Here is a 20685-nt window from a genome sequence, read left to right on the forward strand (position 1 = left end):
CCAGAACAACCAGGACCAGTTATGGACTTTAAGACATTGCTTGTAACCAAGTACTCTTGTACTCTGTCCTGGAAAAAACCCATTAGTGATGGTGGTAGCCGTATCATTGCATATGTGCTTGAGGTACTTAATGGTGGAGACAAATGGAAGGAACTTCTTAGATCAAAGAACATGCAATATAGTGCAAAAGATCTTGTTGAAGGAAGAGAATATAAATATAGAGTAAAAGCAACAAATGATTCTGGTGACGGTCCTGAAAAGGAACTCTCTGTGATTGCAAAAGATGTCAATGGTGAGATTCCTAATTTTGTATTTGTACATAAAAAGCACTTAAGTTCCACTTGATATATAGTGTTCTAAATGTGCTCTTTATAAAATTTTCTCTATACTATTACAGTTTATCCAAGCTGTGACTTGCGAGAGTTGCCAAACTTGAACTACATTGCAAAGGAAGGAAGCACTGTACGTCTCAAGATTCCGATTATTGGAAAACCAGTCCCTATAGTCACATGGAAGAAGGGAGAGGATGAAAATCTCACAGACACAGGGAGAGTGTGTGTAGAATCTACAGCTGTTAACACAACTCTCTTGATTCGCGACTGCCAAAGGACTGATGCCTCAAAATACACCATCACTCTACGTAACACTGCTGGAACAAAAGAGTCCACAATTTTTGTGAGAGTTGTTGGTAAACCAGGTATTCCAATCGCACCAATTAAGTTCAAGGAAGTGACTGCAGATGGTGCAACCTTGAAATGGGGTGCTCCTAAAGACGATGGCGGATCAGAAGTTACCAACTACATTCTTGAAAAACGGGATTCTGTTACCAATATGTGGGTCACTGTGTCCTCATCAGTGGACACAAACACTTTCAGAGTGACTGGTCTCCATGAGGGAACAGAGTACATCTTTAGAGTTAGTGCAGAAAACAAATATGGAATTGGTGAGGGCCTCAAATCAGAGCCCATGTTTGCCAAGCATCCATTCAGTGAGTGAATTTCAGATTTCTGTCTCATCTGTATAATTTCGATACAATAAATAATATAATAACGTTTTAAAAATCTTTTTTCACTTTCATACTCATTACTTCATCAGATGTACCAGATTCACCTCCTGCACCACAAGTCATGAGTATGCGTCATAATTCAGCAACTCTTGCGTGGTCTGATCCAAGGAAAACTGGAGGCTCACCTGTCACAGGTACAGAAATAATGTTATTTAATGTAATTTAAGAGATCAGCCATATTTACTGATAAAAATAATTAGGAATAAAAAAAATATTAGAATTATTGGATAGATCAACACTGTTCTTTCTGCTTTACAGGTTACCATGTTGAATTCAAGGAAAGAAACAGCATGTTGTGGAAAAGAGCAAACCCAACTGCTTTGAAGATGAGGGATTTCAAAGTGACAGGTTTAACCGAGGGTTTAGAGTATGAGTTCAGAGTTATGGCTATAAATCTGGCCGGTGTTGGAAGGCCAAGTCCCGCAACTGAGGCAATGGTTGCCTTGGATCCAATTGGTAAGTAATGCTTATTTTGAATACTTGAGCCTCATCATACTACACACATCTATAGATGTAGGGTTCATTTAAAATAATTTGCTTTAACCAACTTATAGATGCACCTGGCAGACCTGATGTGATTAGCATCACTAGAAGCACTGTAACACTTCAATGGACAGAACCTCAATATGATGGTGGACACAGGCTCACAGGCTACATTGTTGAAAGACGTGATCTCCCAGCTAAAGTCTGGGTGAAGGCTAACACAGTCAATGTTGTGGATTGTGCATATACTGTAACTGACTTGCAGGAGGGTTGCAAGTATGAATTCAGAATAAGAGCAAAGAATGCAGCTGGAGCGATAAGTCCACCCTCTGAACAAACAGATACCCTTGTATGCACAGATGAATATGGTAAGACTCAGTAAATATAATGCATTTATTTTGAGAAAATGACATTGCATTTCATTTTGATCTAGCAAATGACTGAAATGTATGTACTGATTATTTTGCAGCGGCACCAACCATTACCATTGATCCAACAGTTAAGGAGGGACTTACACTCAGAGCGGGTGATACAATTATAATAACAGCAACAAGCATTGAGGGAAAACCTCAACCATCCTCTGTGTGGTCAAAGGGTGGAAAGTATTTCAAGCCATCAGATGTATGTCAAATAGAAACTTCCCCTTCTTCCTCTACTCTTTCAATTAAGTATGCAAGTAGGAAGGAATCAGGAGAGTACACAATTACAGCAAGTAATCCATTTGGTGTCAAAGAAGAGAATGTGAAAGTGACAGTTTTAGATGTTCCTGGACCTCCAGGGCCAGTTGAAGCAAGTGGAATTTCATCAGAAAAGGTCACTTTGACATGGACACCACCTTATGAAGATGGTGGCTCTTCAGTAAAGTATTACTTTTTGGAGAAAAGAGAAACAAGCCGTCTCATGTGGACCATTCTTGCCGAAAAGGTCATTGAATGCCACTTTGTTGCAAATAAGCTTATCCAGGGAAATGAATACATCTTCCGTGTTTCTGCTGTCAACAATTCTGGAACTGGTGATGCTTCCCATTCTGATCCAGTCAAAATGGTGGATAACTATGGTATGTTTACTGTTAAAAAAATATTTCCTTTGCTAGTGGTACTGCACAACTTGATTTGTATATGTAATAAGATTCTCAATAGAAACACTGCTTATTTCAGGTCCCCCAGGCCCTCCAGCTAAACCAGAGGTTAAAAATGTTGGAGGAAATTCTGTAACCATTGCATGGAAAAGACCAGCTGAGGATGGAGGAAGTGATATAACAGGCTACATGGTTGAGAAGAAAGAAAAAAAAGGCATGAGGTGGACACGAGCATCAAAGAAAACAATCCCTGACCTCCAGTTTACAGTAATGGGGCTAAAAGAGGGAATTGAATATGAGTTCAGAGTATCTGCTGAGAATATGGCAGGCTTTGGGGAGCCAAGCGAACATTCACTGCCTGTAAGGACCAAGGTTGTTGCAGGTAAATACAATTTAAAATGTAGAATTATTTAACTCTAAATGTAATGATTGTATTGATGTTCCTAAAATACATCCTATTGATTCCCAGATGTACCTGAACCTCCAGTAAACCCAAGGGTCACTGACACAACAAAAACAACGGCAGAATTGCATTGGGGCAAGCCACTTAATGATGGTGGCATGGAAGTCACAGGTTACCTAGTTGAGCACAAAAAGGAGGGAGAAGAAGACTGGCTGAAAGACACAGTTGCACCTCTAAGGATCACTGAGTTTGTTGTCGCCAACTTGCAGGCTGGAGCGAAATATCATTTCAGAATTAGTGCAGTGAATGCAATGGGCATTAGTGAACCAGCACAAACAGAGGATCTTTATGAAATTGTTGAACGTGAAGAAATCCCTGATCTAGATCTTGATGTTGAACTCAGAAGGACATTAGTTGTTAGAGCAGGTGCCTCTATTCGTATATTTATTCCTATTAAAGGGCGTCCAACTCCTACAGTGATGTGGACAAAAGAGGATTCACCATTGAAAACTCGCGCACACATTGACAATTCCGAATCATACACCCTGTTAGTAATTCCTGAGTGTAATAGGCGTGATGCAGGGAAATATGACTTGACATTAGAAAATGCTGCTGGAAAGAAGACTGCCTCGGTGTATGTAAGGGTTTTGGACTCACCTGGGCCTCCTCTCAACCTGAAACCCAAAGCAATTGACAAAGAGAGCATTACTTTGCAATGGGAAATGCCTCTTATTGATGGAGGTGCAAAGATTACCAATTACATAATTGAGAAAAGAGAGTCTACTCGCAAGGCGTATGCTGCTGTGATCACACAATGTGAGACATGCTTTGTTAGAGTTCCAGATCTGGGAGAGGGTTTAGAGTATTATTTCAGAGTTTTTGCTGAAAATGAGTATGGCATTGGTGAAGCAGTTGAAACTCCAGACCCAATCAGAGTATCTCAAGCACCAACTCCACCAGAAAATGTCACTTTTACTGATGTTACAAAGAACTCAGTTAGTCTTGCATGGACTAAACCAAAACATGATGGTGGAAGTAGAGTTACAGGTTATGTAATTGAGGCACAAAAGAAAGGAACAGACCAGTGGGCACATGTGACAACTGTGAAGACTTTTGACTTTGTTGTAAAAAATCTTAATGAAAATGAAGAGTATATATTTCGTGTGTTTGCGGTGAACAGTTCTGGCCGAAGTCTTCCTCGCACAAGCAAGCCTGTTGTTATCAGAGAACAAAGTTCTGAGCCAGGATTTGACCTCCGTGGTGTGTGTCAGAAGATTGTTATTGCCAAGGCTGGTGATGATATCAAGGTTGAGGTGCCTGTTTCTGGACGTCCTAAACCAACTATTTCCTGGCAGAAAGACAATCAGCCCCTCAAACTGACACAACGTACAATGATTGAAAATACCTCCACCTCAACTATATTGATCATAAATGAATGTTTGAGGAGTGACTGTGGAGTGTTCTCAATGACAGGGAAGAACATAGTTGGCTCAGTTACAGATAGCATTACTGTAAAGGTGCATGATGTGCCTGGACCACCAAAGGGACCAATTAAACTGGACAAAATATCACGTACTTTCATTGAATTCTCATGGGAAGCTCCTGAAAATGATGGAGGAGTACCAATCAATAACTATATAGTTGAAATAAGGGAAACTACTAGCCAGACATGGGTAGAACTGTCCTCATTGATAATTCGTACAACATTTAAAGCAACCCGTTTAATTACTGGAGCTGAATACCAATTCCGTGTCAAGGCCAAAAACCGATATGGCACAGGGCCTCCGATAACATCAGAGGCAGTGGTTGCTGCATATCCATTTAAGGTGCCTGGACCACCAGGAACACCCAAAGTTGTCACATTCACTAAAGATACAATGACAATTGGCTGGAATGAACCTGTTGCTGATGGCGGAAGTGAGGTCATTGGTTACCATGTTGAAAGGAAAGAAAGGAACAGTATTATTTGGCACAGGATTAGCAAAGCACTTGTGGTTGGAAATCTGTTCAAATCCACAGGACTTGAAGATGGTGTTGCTTATGAATTCCGTGTGATTGCTGAAAACATAGCTGGAATTGGAAAACCAAGCAAGTCTTCTGAACCAGTGCTTGCTCTTGATCCAGTGGATCCACCTGGTCAACCTGTCCCATCCTATGTGTCGAAAAATGCCATCACTATCCAGTGGACAAAACCAGAGTATGATGGTGGATTTAAGATTACTGGTTACACTGTGGAAAAGAGAGACCTTCCAGCTGGACGCTGGATAAGAGCTAATTTTACAAATATTATCGAAACTACATTCACTATAAGTGGTCTAACACAAGATGCCTCTTATGAATTCCGTGTAATGGCAAGAAATTCAGCAGGCGCTGTTAGTAACCCATCAGATCCATCAGATCCAATTATTTGCAAAGATGACATTGAAGAACCAAGAATTATGGTTGATGCCAAATTTAAAGATATTGTACTTGTCAAAGCAGGAGAGATGTTCAAACTTGAAGCTGATGTTGCAGGCCAACCATTACCATCTATGGTTTGGACAAAAGATGGAAAAGATGTTGAAAATACATACAAACTACAGATTAAAATGACAGACATTACAGCAGCCTTGATCAACAAGGATTCTGTCAGAAAGGATGGTGGTGAATTTGTGCTGACAGCAACAAATATTGGTGGTTTTGCTAAGCATGTCTTCAATGTGAAGGTTCTTGATAGACCAGGACCACCTAAAGGACCTCTGGCAGTTTCAGATATTACAGCAGAAAAATGTGTGCTCACATGGAATCCACCTGCAGATGATGGTGGTGCAAATATTCAGCATTATATTATTGAAAAACGTGAGTCAAGCCGACTTGCATGGACAAATGTGGCATCAGACTTGCAGGTTAACCAGTATCAAGTGACAAAATTGCTCAAAGGTAATGAATACATTTTCAGAGTTATGGCTGTTAACAAGTATGGTGTTGGAGAACCTCTCGAGTCTGAACCAACAATTGCAGAAAATCCATATGCACCACCAGGTCCTCCACAAACACCTGAGATAACAGCAGTCACCAAGGATTCAATGGTCCTCTGTTGGGGGGCACCAGTGAGCAATGGTGGAAGTGAAATCACCAGTTATCGCATTGAGAAAAGAGATAAGATTGGCTTGCGCTGGGTTAAATGTAACAAAAAGAAAGTTACAGACTTATATTTCAAGGTTACTGCACTTGTTCCAAGCCATGAATATGAATTCAGAGTTTTTGCAGAAAATGCAGCAGGAATAAGTGAACCAAGCCCTTCATCACAATTTGTCAAGGCCACAGACACTCTTTTCAAACCAGGTCCACCTGGCAACCCAAGAGTCCTGGACACAACAAGTTCTTCCATCACCCTTGCATGGAACAAACCAGTTTATGATGGTGGTTCTGAAATAACTGGGTATATTGTTGAGACCTGTCTCCCTGGAACTGAAGAGGAAGAATGGACAATTGTCTCCCCTAAAGAGGGTGTAAAGGGGACATCATTTACAATTACAAATCTTAAAGAAAATCAGGAATATAAAATCAACGTGTCTGCTCTAAATAGCGAGGGTATTGGAGAAGCAGCATCTATTCCTGGTTCACCAAAAGCAGAGGAAAGACTCATACCACCAGAGGCTGACCTTGATGCTGAACTTCGTAAGATTGTGAACATCAGAGCTTGCAATACACTGAGACTTTTTGTGCCAATTAGAGGTAGACCAACACCAGATGTTAAATGGTCTAGAGAGAATGATGAACCTTTAGACAGAGCTACAATTGAAACTACATCATCTTTTACGTCAATGGTTATTGGAAATGTGAATAGATTTGACAGTGGAAAATACAATTTGACTATAGAAAACAGCTCCGGAACAAAGACAGTCTCTGTGACTGTTAGAGTTCTAGATACACCTGGAGCACCACAAAACTTAAAAATTTGTAGGGTCACTAAAGAATCTGTTTCACTTGTGTGGGATCCTCCACTAAATGATGGTGGTTCCAAAGTAAAGAATTACATTGTTGAAAAGCGTGAGGCAACAAGAAAAGCATATGCTACAGTTAATGCAATCTGTCACAAAACTACTTGCACAATTGATCAACTCCAAGAAGGCTGCAACTACTACTTTAGAGTTCTAGCAGAAAATGAATATGGTGTTGGTCTTCCTATTGAGACTGGTGAATCAGTGAAAGTGTCTGAGAAGCCACTCCCCCCTGGTAAGATTACACTTCAAGATGTCACAAAGACAAGTGTCACATTATCGTGGGAGAAACCTGATCATGATGGAGGAAGTAGAGTGGTTGCATATGTTGTAGAGATGCAGAGTAAAGGGAGTGAGAAATGGACACAGGCTGTGATTGTTAAGGTATGTGAGGCAGTTATTACTGGGCTTGCACCTGGTGAAGAGTATATGTTCCGTGTTTCTGCAAGGAATGAAAAGGGAACCAGTGATCCTCGTCAAATTGGTGTACCTGTGATTGCCAAGGACCTTGTGTTTGCTCCATCTGCAAAGCTGTTGTTCTCAACATTCAGTGTCCTGGCTGGAGAGGATTTGACAATTGATATTCCATATACTGCTCGTCCCAAGGCTGCCATTTCATGGCTAAAGGAAGCAGTTCCACTTAAACGAACAACCAGGGTTAACTTTTCCTCTACAGATACACTACTGAATCTAATATTCAAAGAGGCATGCAGAGATGATGTCGGCCAGTATAGCATTAAACTATCAAATATAGCTGGTGACACAACAGTGGATATTGGAATAGTTGTTCTTGACAAACCTGGTCCACCAACAGGCCCTGTTAAAGTTGAAGAAGTAACAGCTGACAGTGTTACAATTTCTTGGAAGCCACCAGAGTATGATGGGGGCTGCACAATTAACAATTACATAGTAGAAAAGAGGGACACATCCACAACAAATTGGCAGGTTGTAGCTGCAAATTTAGCAAGAACTCAAATTAAGGCTGGAAGACTAAAGACAGGCTCTGAATATCAGTTCAGAATTGCAGCAGAAAACAGATATGGCAAAAGCCCTCTGCTTGTGTCTGAATCTGTTGTTGCACAATATCCTTACAAACTACCAGGCCCTCCTGCAACACCCTTTGTGCAGTCATCCACAAAAGAAAGCATGCTGGTGGTGTGGAATGAGCCTGTCATTGATGGTGGAAGCACAATTTTGGGATATCATCTTGAGCGTAAAGAGAGAAACAGCATTCTTTGGATTAAACTTAACAAAAGTCTAATTCAGGACACAACATTCAAGACCACAGGCCTTGAGGAAGGCCTGGAGTATGAGTTCAGAGTTTATGCTGAAAACATAGTTGGTATTGGGAAGGCTAGCAAGGTCTCAGAGGGCTACATTGCCAGAGATCCCTGTGATCCTCCTGGAACACCTGAAGCAGTTAAGATCACAAAGGATTCAGTTACAATTATTTGGACCAAGCCAGAGTATGATGGTGGAAGCAAAGTCATTGGATACATTGTAGAGAAAAAGGAATTGCCTGCGGGACGCTGGATGAAGGCAAACTTCACTAATGTCATAGAGACTGAGTATACTGCAACAGGTCTTACAGAGGACCAGAAATATGAGTTCCGTGTCATTGCAAGAAATGCTGCTGGGGTTTTCAGTGATCCTTCATACAGTACTGGACCTATAATGGCAAAAGATGAGATTGAACCACCACACATCAGCATAGATCCAGAGTACACTCAAACAATTATTGTAAATGCTGGAGACAACTTCAAGATTGATGCTGATGTTCATGGAAAACCAATACCCACAATCCACTGGATAAAGAGTGAGCAGGAACTTGGAAACACCATACATCGTGAAATTAAAAGCACAGACAACTTTACCTCTTTGACTGTAAAAGAGGCCAAACTTGCTGATGGAGGTCAATATACTCTACTGCTGCGGAATCCAGGAGGAGAGAAAGCTGTCCAAGTCAATATCAGTGTCCTAGATAAGCCTGGGCCACCAGAGGGACCTATCTCCATCACAGGTGTAACCAATGAGCAATGCTGTCTTACTTGGAAACCACCTAAACAAGATGGTGGCAGCAACATCACTCATTATATTGTTGAAAAAAGAGAGACTAGCAGACTACTTTGGACAGTTGTTGAACCCAAAGTTCAAGCTGAAAATCTTAAAGTTACAAAACTGCTTGAAGGAAATGAATATATTTTCAGAGTCTTACCAGTTAACAAATTTGGTGTTGGTCAGTCATTGCAGTCAAGTGCAGTTATTATCAAGAATCCATTTACACCTCCAGATGCACCAAAAGGAGTAGAAATCTCTAACGTTAAGAAAGATTCTATGGTCTTAACCTGGGAGGCCCCAACTAACGATGGTGGCACTCCTGTCACTGGCTATGTTATTGAGAAGCATGACAAGGAAGGTATTAGGTGGACTAGATGCAACATGAAAACAGTTACTAACATCACATTTAAAGTTACTGGACTCCTTGAAAACCACCTCTATGAATTCAGAGTTGCTGCTGAGAATACTGCTGGAGTTGGAGAGGCAAGTTCTGCAACTGTATTTTATAAAGCACTGGATCCTGTCTTCAAGCCAGGCCCACCATATAATCCAAAGGTGATTGACATGACAAGATCATCTGTTTTACTTACATGGGGAAAGCCTATTTATGATGGTGGCTGTGAGATCCAGGGATACATTGTTGAAGCATGTGAAGTAAAAGAAGCCATGGGTGAGGTACAGACTCCAGTAGAGGAAGGCAAGGCTGCAGAGGAATCAGCAGCTGATGAATGGACAATGTGCACCCCACCAACAGGTGTTAAATTAACACGTTTTACTTTGGAAAATCTGAAAGAAAAACAAGAATACAAATTCAGGGTTTGTGCAGTTAACAAGGTTGGTGTTGGAGATCATGCTGATGTTGCTGGGCCCATTCTGCCAGAGGATAAAACTGAGGAACCAGATCTTGATATTGATCCTGAGTTTAGAAAGGTTATGCGTATTAAAGCTGGAGGATCTCTCAGGATGTTCATCCCTGTCAGAGGAAGACCAGCTCCACAAATCACATGGAAAAAGGATGGTGGGCAAATCAAGGAGACAGCACAGATTGAGACAACCAGCAGTTACACTTCCCTTGTGATTGATAAAATAAATAGGGCAGATAGTGGTAAATACAATGTGATTGCAGAAAACTCTGCTGGTGTAAAATCAGAAACTATTAGTGTCAAAGTACTTGATACACCAAGTGCTCCGCTCAACCTCAAAGTGAAAGAAATTACAAAGGAATCTGTCACACTTACATGGGAGCCTCCATCTTTGGATGGTGGTGCAAAGATAAAAAATTACATTGTTGAGAAGCGTGAGAGCACTAGAAAAACATTCTCTGCTGTTGTCACAAACTGCCACACACTTTCATGGAAAATTGAACCACTTCAAGAAGGCTGCAGTTACTATTTTAGAGTGCTGGCAGAAAATGAACATGGTGTAGGATTACCTGCAAATATCACTGATCCTTTGAAGGTTTCAGAAGTGGCTCAATGTCCTGGTAAATTAAGTGTTGTAGATGTTACTAAAACAAGTGTGTCACTTGCTTGGGAAAAGCCTATTCATGATGGTGGCAGTAGAATTCTTCAGTATCTTGTTGAAATGCAAGTCAAGGGTAATGACAAATGGTCTGGTTGTGCCAATGTTAAAACATTAGAGGCTATAATTAATAATCTGAACCCTGGAGAAGAGTACATTTTCAGAGTAATTGCTATCAATGAAAAAGGAAAGAGTGACCCTAGAACACTTGCTGTGCCAGTGCAAGCAAAGGACCTTGTCATTGAACCTGATGTAAGACCTGCATTTAGCAACTACAGTGTTCTTGTTGGAAAGGACCTACAAGTTGAAATTCCGATTTCTGGTCGCCCTAAGTCAAAGGTCACATGGACAAAGGATGGTGCAGCCCTCAAATTCACAACAAGGGTTAACATTTCTAATACAGTACACAGCACTATTCTTAGCATTAAAGAAGCAGCAAGAGAGGATGGTGGAATGTATGGAATAAATGTGTACAATGTTGTTGGACAGAAGGATGCAACCATTGAAATCATCACTCTTGATAAACCCGGCCCACCAACTGGCCCTGTGCGATTTGATGAGATAACTGTATCAAGCGTTACATTGTCATGGGATCCTCCTAAGTTTACTGGTGGCTGCACAATTTCAAATTACATTGTGCAAAAGAGAGATACAACTACAACAGCATGGGAGAATGTTGCCATTTCATTATCAAGAACAACACTGAAAGTACCAAGACTGAAAACCGGTGCTGAGTATCAATTCAGAATCATTGCTCAAAACAAATATGGCAAGAGTTATGCTTTGGACTCTTCAGCTGTTGTTGCTCAGTATCCTTATAGAGAACCAGGACCCCCAGGAACTCCATTTGTGTCATCACTTTCTAAGGACCATATGGTTGTTGAGTGGCATGAGCCAGTTTCTGATGGAGGCAGCAGCATTATTGGATATCATCTTGAAAGGAAAGAGAGAAACAGCATCCTTTGGACAAAGATAAATAAGACATTGATTCAAGACACACGATTCAAAACCAGTCCTTTAGAGGAAGGTGTTGAATATGAGTTCAGAGTCTATGCTGAAAATATTGTTGGCATTGGCAGATGCAGCAAAATCTCAGAGGGCTTTGTTGCTCGTGATCAGTGTGATCCTCCTGGAACCCCAGAAGCTATGCATGTCAGCAAAAATTCCATAACCATCCAATGGACAAAGCCAGAGTATGATGGTGGAAGTGTTATCACTGGCTATACTGTTGAAAAACGTGATCTTCCAGAGGGACGCTGGATGAAAGCAAGTTTCACAAATGTTATTGAAACCAATTTTACTGTCACTGGGCTGACAGAAGGTGCCAAATTTGACTTCAGGGTAATTGCAAAGAATGCAGTTGGCACTGTCAGCAAGCCATCATACAACAGTGGACCTGTTGCAGCATTGGATGAGGTAGAGCCACCAAAGTTCTCAATTGACCCAGAATACACCCAAGCTATTATTGTGAATGCAGGAGATACATTTAAACTTGAAGCTGATGTTCATGGTAGGCCTGTTCCCACAATCCAGTGGTTTAAGAGTGACAAGGAGGTTGAAAACACAATTAGATGTGAAATAAAAAACACTGACAACAGAGCCTTAATCACTGTAAAAGATGCAGTCAGACAAGATGGTGGAAATTATACTCTCCAGCTCACTAATGTTGCTGGCTCTCAGACTGTTCCATTCCAAGTAAAGGTGCTTGATAAACCATGCCCACCAGAAGGGCCTCTTCATGTCACAGGTGTATCAAGCGATAAATGTACTCTGACATGGCGTGCGCCACAAGACGATGGAGGAAGCACTATATCTCATTACATTATTGAGAGACGTGAAACAAGTCGCCTTGCTTGGACTATTGTTTCTAATGATTGCAAAACAACAACATACAAAGTAACAAAGCTCCTGGAAGGTAATGAATATATTTTCCGTGTTATGGCTGTCAACAGTTATGGTGTTGGTGAGCCAATAAATACACCGTCGACAATAATGAAAGATCCATTTGTTCCACCTGGCTCACCACATATTATTGAGGTGACAAATATTGCAAGGGACTCCATGACTGTTTGCTGGAGTGCACCAGACTCTGATGGTGGAAGTGAAATTCTTGGCTACATTATTGAGAAAAGAGACCGGTCTGGAATTAAATGGACAAGATGTAACAGACAGAAAGTCACTGATGTATGTTTCAGAGTTCAAGGACTTATTGAGGATCATGAATATGAATTCAAAGTATCAGCTGAAAATGCAGCTGGAATTGGAGTGCCAAGCTTGCCAACTGCATACTACAAGGCTTGTGATCCCAAATACAAACCTGGTCCACCCATGAATGCACATGTTATAGATACAACCAAGACTTCAATTACAGTGGCATGGGGAAAACCCATTAATGATGGGGGATGTGCAATTCAAGGATATATTGTTGAGATATGCAAAGCCGAAGAGGAGGAATGGACTATGTGTACTCCCCCCACTGGCCTTCGCATCAACAAATTTGAAATCACTAAGCTAACAGAACAACAAGAATATAAGATTCAAATATGTGCCATCAATAAATTAGGTGTTGGTGAACCAGCAGTTATTCCGGGAACAGCAAAGACTGAGGACAAGCAAGAGGCTCCTGAAATTCATCTTGATTCAGAGCTGAGGAAAGGCATTGTTGTACGTTGTGGAGGGTCAGTTGCAGTCAATGTACCATTCAGAGGCAGACCGATGCCAGATATCAAATGGACTAAAGATGAAGGTGAATTGTCAGAAAAGTCAGTGATTGAAAAGGGTCTTAACTTCACCCAGCTTTCAATCGACTCTTGTGACAGAAGGGACTCTGGAAAATACACTGTGACTCTAGAGAACAGCAGCGGCTCTGTTTCTGAATTTGTGGCTGTTAAAGTATTAGATACACCTGGAGCACCAGTGAAACTTGTAGTTAAGGATATCAAGACAGACAGTGTCACACTAGTTTGGGAACCACCACTTAATGATGGAGGTGCAAAGATCAAGAATTATGTTGTTGACAAGCGGGAATCCACAAGAAAGGCTTATGCAAATGTAACAAACAAGTGCACCAAGACAACTTATAAGGTGGAAAATCTTGTAGAAGGGGCCATGTATTACTTCAGAGTTATGGCAGAAAATGAATATGGTGTTGGTTTACCAATTGAAACAAAGACAGCTTCAAAGGCCTCTGAAGTACCTCAACCAGTTGGAAAGGTAATTTTGACTGATGTGACTAAAGTAAGTGCATCACTTGCTTGGGAAAAACCAGAGCATGATGGTGGTAGTAGAATTGTAGGCTACCTTATTGAAATGCTTCCAAAAGGAACTGAAAAATGGGGTGTAGCAACAAATGTAAAAGAATGTGAAGGAACAGTTACTGGACTGACCTCTGGTAAGGAATATGCATTCCGTGTTCTGGCATACAATGAGAAAGGCAAAGGTGAGCCAAAGGCTCTTGCTGCACCTGTTATTGCAAATGACCTCACAGTTGAGCCAATCCTAAAATTGCAGTTCAACACATATAGTGTCAAATCTGGAGATGATTTCAAACTTGAAATACCTATTTTTGGACGTCCAAAACCAAAAATTACTTGGACAAAGGATGGACAATCACTCAAGGTTACATCCAGAGTTAGTACTTCAAATACGCCAACCTCCACAGTCCTACAGATTACTGAAGCTTGTAAAGATGACCTTGGAAAATATGCAGTTACTGCAACAAACAGTGCTTGTACAGTTACAGAAGATATCAGTATCATAATTCTAGATAAACCTGGTCCACCCACAGGACCAATAAAAATAAATGAAGTTAGCAATAACTCTGTTTCCATTTCATGGGAACCCCCAGAGTATACAGGCGGCTGCCAAGTAAAGCATTACATTGTCGAAAAGCGAGACAACACTGAAACTACTTGGCAAGTTGTTGCTGGTTCTGTTGCCAGGACTTCTCTCAAAATTACCAATTTGAAAACAGGTGCTGAGTTTCAGTTTAGAGTCATTGCTGAGAATAGATATGGTAAGGGTGCTTCTTTGGACTCAAAGTCAATTGTCGTACAATATCCTTACAAACCCCCTGGGCCACCTGGTACTCCATATATAAAGTCTGCCACCAAGGATCAAATGATAATTGAGTGGAATGAACCAGTCAATGATGGTGGCAGTTCAGTGATTGGATATCACCTTGAGAGCAAAGAAAGAACAAGTATTCTATGGACAAAACTAAACAAAACCCTTATTAATGACACTGTTTTCAAAATATGCAATCTTGAGGAAGGAATTGGATATGAATTCAGGGTATGTGCTGAAAACATTGTTGGTATTGGGAGACCAAGCAAAGTTTCAGAGAGCTTTGTTGCTCGTGACCCATGTGATCCACCTGGTACTCCTGAGGCAGTGGTAATATCAAAGAACCACATTAGGATTCAGTGGACAAAGCCTCAATATGATGGTGGCAGCAAAGTAACTGGATATATTGTTGAAAGGAGAGATTTGCCTGAGAGACGATGGATAAGGGCAAACTTTACCAATGTTATTGAGACAGAATTTACCATTACAGGCTTAACAGCAGACAATCAGTATGAATTTAGAGTAATTGCAAGAAATGCAGCTGGTGTCTTCAGTGAGCCTTCTGACAGCTCTGGACCAATTACTGCTACAGATGAAATTGAACCTCCTAGCGTTTCAATGGATCCCAAGTACAATGATGTCATTATTGTCAGTGCTGGAGCTAATTTAGTTTTGGATGCAGATATTCATGGAAAACCCACTCCTGATATCCAATGGCTAAAAGAAGGAAAGGAAATTGATAAGATACTGCGCATTGAAGTAAAAAGCACACATAAATATGCTTCTATTACAATCAAAGACTGTACAAGATTGGACAGTGGACACTATGATCTTGTTATAAGCAACAGTGGTGGAACAAAAACCATTCCAATAAGTGTAAAAGTTCTTGATAGACCAGGCCCACCCACTGGACCACTACGTGTAGCTGGCATCATGTCTGATAAATGTGATCTATACTGGTCTGAGCCATCACAGAATGGTGGTGCTAATATTTCTCATTACATCCTTGAGAAAAGGGAAACTAGCAGGCTATCATGGACTATTGTTGATACCAACATCTCAACTGTGAGTTATAAGGTGACCAAGCTTCTGGCAGGTGATGAATATATATTTAGAGTTATGGCTGTTAACAAATATGGTATTGGTCAACCTTTGGAATCTGAAGCTATTATTGCACGTAATCCATACAAGCCACCAAGTGCCCCATCAGCACCAGAGGCAAGTGAGATAACAAAAGATTCAATGACTCTATCATGGACTGCACCAGAGAGTGATGGGGGAGCAGAAATTACTTGTTATCACTTGGAAAAGCGTGACAAAGATGGGGTGAGATGGACAAAATGCAACAGAAAGAAGTTCACTGATCTGCATTTTAAAGTCACTGGTCTGTCAGAGGGACATTTCTATGAATACCGTGTGGCTGCTGAGAATGAATCTGGGGTGGGAGAATTTAGTGACCTGTCTCTATTTTATAGAGCAATAAATGCCACAACTCCCCCAGGTCCACCTCATCACCCTAAGGTGACAGATTACACTAGCTCATCTGTATCTCTGTCTTGGGGCAAGCCTGCTACTGATGGTGGAGCATATGTTAAAGGTTATATTGTTGAGATGAAAGAAGTTTCTTCAGAGGAATGGACCATATGCACACCTCCAGCTGGTGTACAAGCAACACGCCTTACAGTTGAAAAGCTGAAGGAAAATGCTGAGTATAACTTCCGTGTCTGTGCCTTTAATTCTGAAGGAGTTGGGGAGCCAGCTGATGTTCATGGCTCAGTGACTGCATCTGAAAAAATTGAGGCACCTGAAATTGAACTTGATGCTGACCTCAGGAAAGTTGTCTCAGTTCGTGCGGGGGGATCTCTTCGCCTTTTCATTACAATTAGAGGTAGACCTGAGCCAACCATCAAATGGGAAAAGGAGGATGGCACTCTAACAGAACGTGCTCAGATCGAGTCCACAGGTTCATATACCATGCTTGTAATTGACAACATCAATAGATTTGACAGTGGAAAATATGTCTTAACTCTTGAGAATAAGAGCGGCACAAAATCTGCATTTGTGAATGTCAGGGTGCTCGATACACCAAGTTCTCCACAGAAGTTTGAAGTGAAAGATGTTAAGAAAGATTCTGTGAATCTCTGCTGGGAGCCACCACTTACAGATGGGGGAGCTAAAATAACTAATTATGTAGTTGAGAAGCGAGAATCTACAAGGAAAGCTTATACATCTGTGACAAGCAACTGCACACAAACTTCCTTTAAAGTTGATGAACTGCAAGAGGGAGGCATTTTCTATTTCCGTGTGTGTGCTGTCAATGAGTATGGATTTGGCTTGATGGCAGAAACAAAAAATCCTATAAAGGTTGCACAGGTACCGATGCCACCTGGAAAAGTAACTATTGTGGATATTACAAAGAACAGCGTGACACTGACATGGGTAAAACCTATCCATGATGGAGGCAGTAAAATCATCTGCTACAATGTAGAGATGCAACAGAAGAGCAGTGACAAATGGGGTGTAAGTTGCACAGTTAAGGTTCCAGAGGCTACTGTGAGCAACCTCACACATGGTGAAACATACTTATTCAGAGTTTTTGCTCTTAATGAGAAGGGTAAGAGTGAGCCTCAAGAACTTGGTGTGCCTGTTGTTGCTAAAGATATTGAGATTGAACCCTCAGTACAACTGATGTTCAATACTTACAGTGTTAAGGCTGGAGGTGATCTTACTGTAGAAGTCCCTGTGAGAGGTAGGCCTAAGCCAGTTGTCTCATGGAAAAAGGATGGCCTCCCACTGAGGCAAACAACCTCTCTTTCAATCATAAACACTATAATGTCCAGCAAAATTGTCATCAAGGAAGCTGCTATTGAGCATGTTGGTAAATACGAAATCACTCTTGCTAACACAGCAGGCACCATGTCCACAGATATTGGTATTGTTGTTCTTGATAAACCTGGACCACCAGCTTCAGTAAAGGTTGATGCTGTGACTTCTGACAGTATTACATTGTCATGGACCCAACCAGAGTATGATGGTGGATGCTCTATAAACAATTACATTGTTGAAAAGAGAGATACGAATACAACAGAGTGGCAAATTGTTTCAACAAATGTCGCCAGAACATCAATCAAGGTACCTCGACTGACACAAGGTTCAGAGTACCAGTTTCGTATCTATGCAGTTAATCGCTATGGAAAGAGTAAGCCAATTGATTCTCCGGGCATTACTGCACAGTACATATTCAAACAGCCTGGCCCACCTTCTACACCTCATGTACCTCAAGCCACCAAGGTCTTTATGCTCGTCACATGGAATGAACCAGTTAATGATGGTGGTAGCACAGTTCTTGGATATCATTTAGAACGCAAGGAGAGGACCAGTATTCTATGGACAAAGGTGAACAGGACACTCATCAAGGATACTGAATTTAAAGTAATTGGCATAGAGGAAGGCATGATGTATGAGTTCCGTGTCTATGCTGAAAATATTGCTGGAATTGGCAAAGCAAGCAAAGCCAGTGAAGCCATAGCTGCACGAGATCCTTGCGATCCTCCTGGTCAGCCTGTGGTAACTAGCATTACCAAATCCACTGTATCTCTTTCTTGGACAAAGCCTGAGTATGATGGTGGAGCCAAAGTTACTGGTTACGTAATTGAACGTAGAGATCTTCCAGAGGGTCGCTGGATAAGATGCAATTTTACTAATGTTATAGAGACCTACTTTGATGTTACTGGTCTAACACAGGATGACCAATATGATTTCCGTGTCATCGCAAAGAATGCTGCTGGACTGTTCAGTGAGCCGTCTGACAACACTGGTCCTATTACAGTTAAAGATAATGTAGATCCACCACGCATTATGATGGATGTCAAGTTCAGAGATGTGGTTGTAAAAGCTGGGGAAATGCTGAAGATTAATGCTGACATTGCAGGACGCCCACTTCCTGTTGCATCTTGGTCAAAGGATGGACATGCAATTGAACAAAAGGCAAGAATTCAGGTCACTGGAACAGATACTAGTACAATGATAGTAATTAAAGACTGCAAAAGGAGCGATTCTGGACAGTATGCCTTGACTTTACAGAATTTGGCAGGAAGTGTCACAACACCAGTAAATTGTGTTATTCTTGATAAACCAGGACCTTCAGCAGGACCATTGTCAGTCACAGGCCTCACAGCAGAAGAGTGCACATTGTCATGGGGACCACCACAAGAAATCGGCGGAGCAGAAATAACACATTATGTTGTTCAAAAACGAGAGACCAGCCGATTGGCATGGACACTAATACATGGAGAAGTGAACATGACAACATTTAAGGTCACTAAGCTCCTGAAAGGAAATGAGTACATATTCCGAGTATTGGCTGTCAACAAGTTTGGACTTGGTGAAGCTCTTGAAAGTGAAATAGTCAAGGTTACCGATCCATACACCATCCCAACAGCTCCAACAAATGTTGAAATCACAAGCGTGACCAGTGAGGAAATGAATCTTACTTGGGCAAAGCCTGCTTTTGATGGAGGCAGTGAGATTCTTGGATATATCATTGAAAGGCGGGAGAAATCTGGTCTTCACTGGGTCCGTGTGAACAGGGAGCTTGTGACAGACCTAACAGCTGTGATATCTAAAGTAAGAAGAGGATGTGAGTATGAGTTTAGAGTTTATGCTGAAAATGCAGCAGGTGTGAGTCCAGCTAGTGATCCATCTCCTTCAGGAAGGGCAGAGGATGAACTTCTGGTGCCATCCCCACCAACTAAACCTAAGATTTTGGATCATACAAAGACCTCTATTACTATTGCCTGGAAAAAGCCATCATCTGATGGCGGTGCACAAATCCTTGGATACAGTGTGGAATACAAGAAATCTCAGGATGAGGAGTGGGTTGTGGCTATTCCAATGACAAAGAGCACCGAATTCACTATTTCAGGTCTTACACCTGATATAGAGTATGTATTTGCTGTAAAATCCATAAACAAAATAGGCATAAGTGAGCAGTCGCCTGTTTCTGAGCCACAGCCAGCAATAGACAGAAAGGAAGAGCCTGTGTTTGAAGTTGACATTGAGATGCGAAAGACTTTAATTGTCAAGCATGGCAATTCATTTACTTTAACAGCACCATTTAAGGGAATGCCAGTGCCTTCAGTTACATGGAATAAAGAGGAAGTTGATCTCAAAGCAAGGGGAAGCATTGAAACAACTGAAAACTTCACATCTATTACTATTGAAAAAGCAACACGAAATGACTCTGGACAATATATTGCTACTTTAGACAATGGTGTTGGAACTGCATCTTTGCCAATAGTGGTCAAAGTCCTTGATTCCCCTGGACCACCAACTAATGTGAAGATTACAGAAGTCACAAAAGATTCAGCTGCACTTACTTGGGAAGCTCCTGAGAATGATGGTGGTGATGCTGTTAAAGCTTATCATGTTGAGAAGCGTGAAGCAAGCAAAAAGGCCTGGGTATGTGTAACAAGCAACTGTCACAGTTTGACATACAAGGTAGAAAATTTACAAGAAGGTGCAATCTACTACTTCAGAGTTATTGGAGAAAATGAGTTTGGTATAGGTCTACCAGCTGAAACTAAAGATGGAACCAAGATTACAGGTAAAGTCCAAAAAACATTTTGATTTGTCTAAATTGTAGGTGTTTTTTCAGAAAAGCTAAATTTATTTTGTGTTTTAAATATGATTTAAACTTTGTACCAACAGAAAAACCAAGTCCACCTGCTAGACTTGGTGTTACTGCAGTCACAAAGGATAGTGTTACCATTGCGTGGTCAAAACCAGAGCATGATGGTGGAAGCCGAATTACCAGCTACCTCATTGATGCACTTGAAAACGGCCAACAGAAGTGGGTTAAATGTGCCACTGTTAAAGCCAACACCCACACAATTAAGGGCCTGAGAGAAAATACAGAATTATTCTTTAGAGTTCGTGCTGAGAATCACGCTGGACTCAGTGAACCGAAAGAAATGATAATTCCTGTTGTTGTGAAAGATCAACTGGGTGAGTGTTGATTCATAACATT

At 41.2% G+C, this 20685-nt stretch overlaps 1 protein-coding gene across 1 annotated transcript in view; it reads left to right on the forward strand.

Moving 5' to 3' along the window:
- ttn.1 (titin, tandem duplicate 1) overlaps positions 1-20685 on the forward strand; it is a 214712-nt gene that overhangs the window by 165608 nt on the left and 28419 nt on the right. Inside the window, exons 166-174 of the mRNA XM_052142834.1 lie at positions 5-292; positions 398-988; positions 1096-1200; positions 1325-1522; positions 1621-1917; positions 2019-2606; positions 2707-3009; positions 3097-20262; positions 20367-20663. Coding sequence (XP_051998794.1) covers positions 5-292; positions 398-988; positions 1096-1200; positions 1325-1522; positions 1621-1917; positions 2019-2606; positions 2707-3009; positions 3097-20262; positions 20367-20663 — 19833 coding nt within the window. The remainder of the gene's footprint in view (positions 1-4; positions 293-397; positions 989-1095; positions 1201-1324; positions 1523-1620; positions 1918-2018; positions 2607-2706; positions 3010-3096; positions 20263-20366; positions 20664-20685) is intronic.

The sequence above is a fragment of the Xyrauchen texanus genome, chromosome 14 (assembly GCF_025860055.1).
Source record: "Xyrauchen texanus isolate HMW12.3.18 chromosome 14, RBS_HiC_50CHRs, whole genome shotgun sequence".
NCBI classification, from domain to species: Eukaryota; Metazoa; Chordata; class Actinopteri; order Cypriniformes; family Catostomidae; genus Xyrauchen; species Xyrauchen texanus.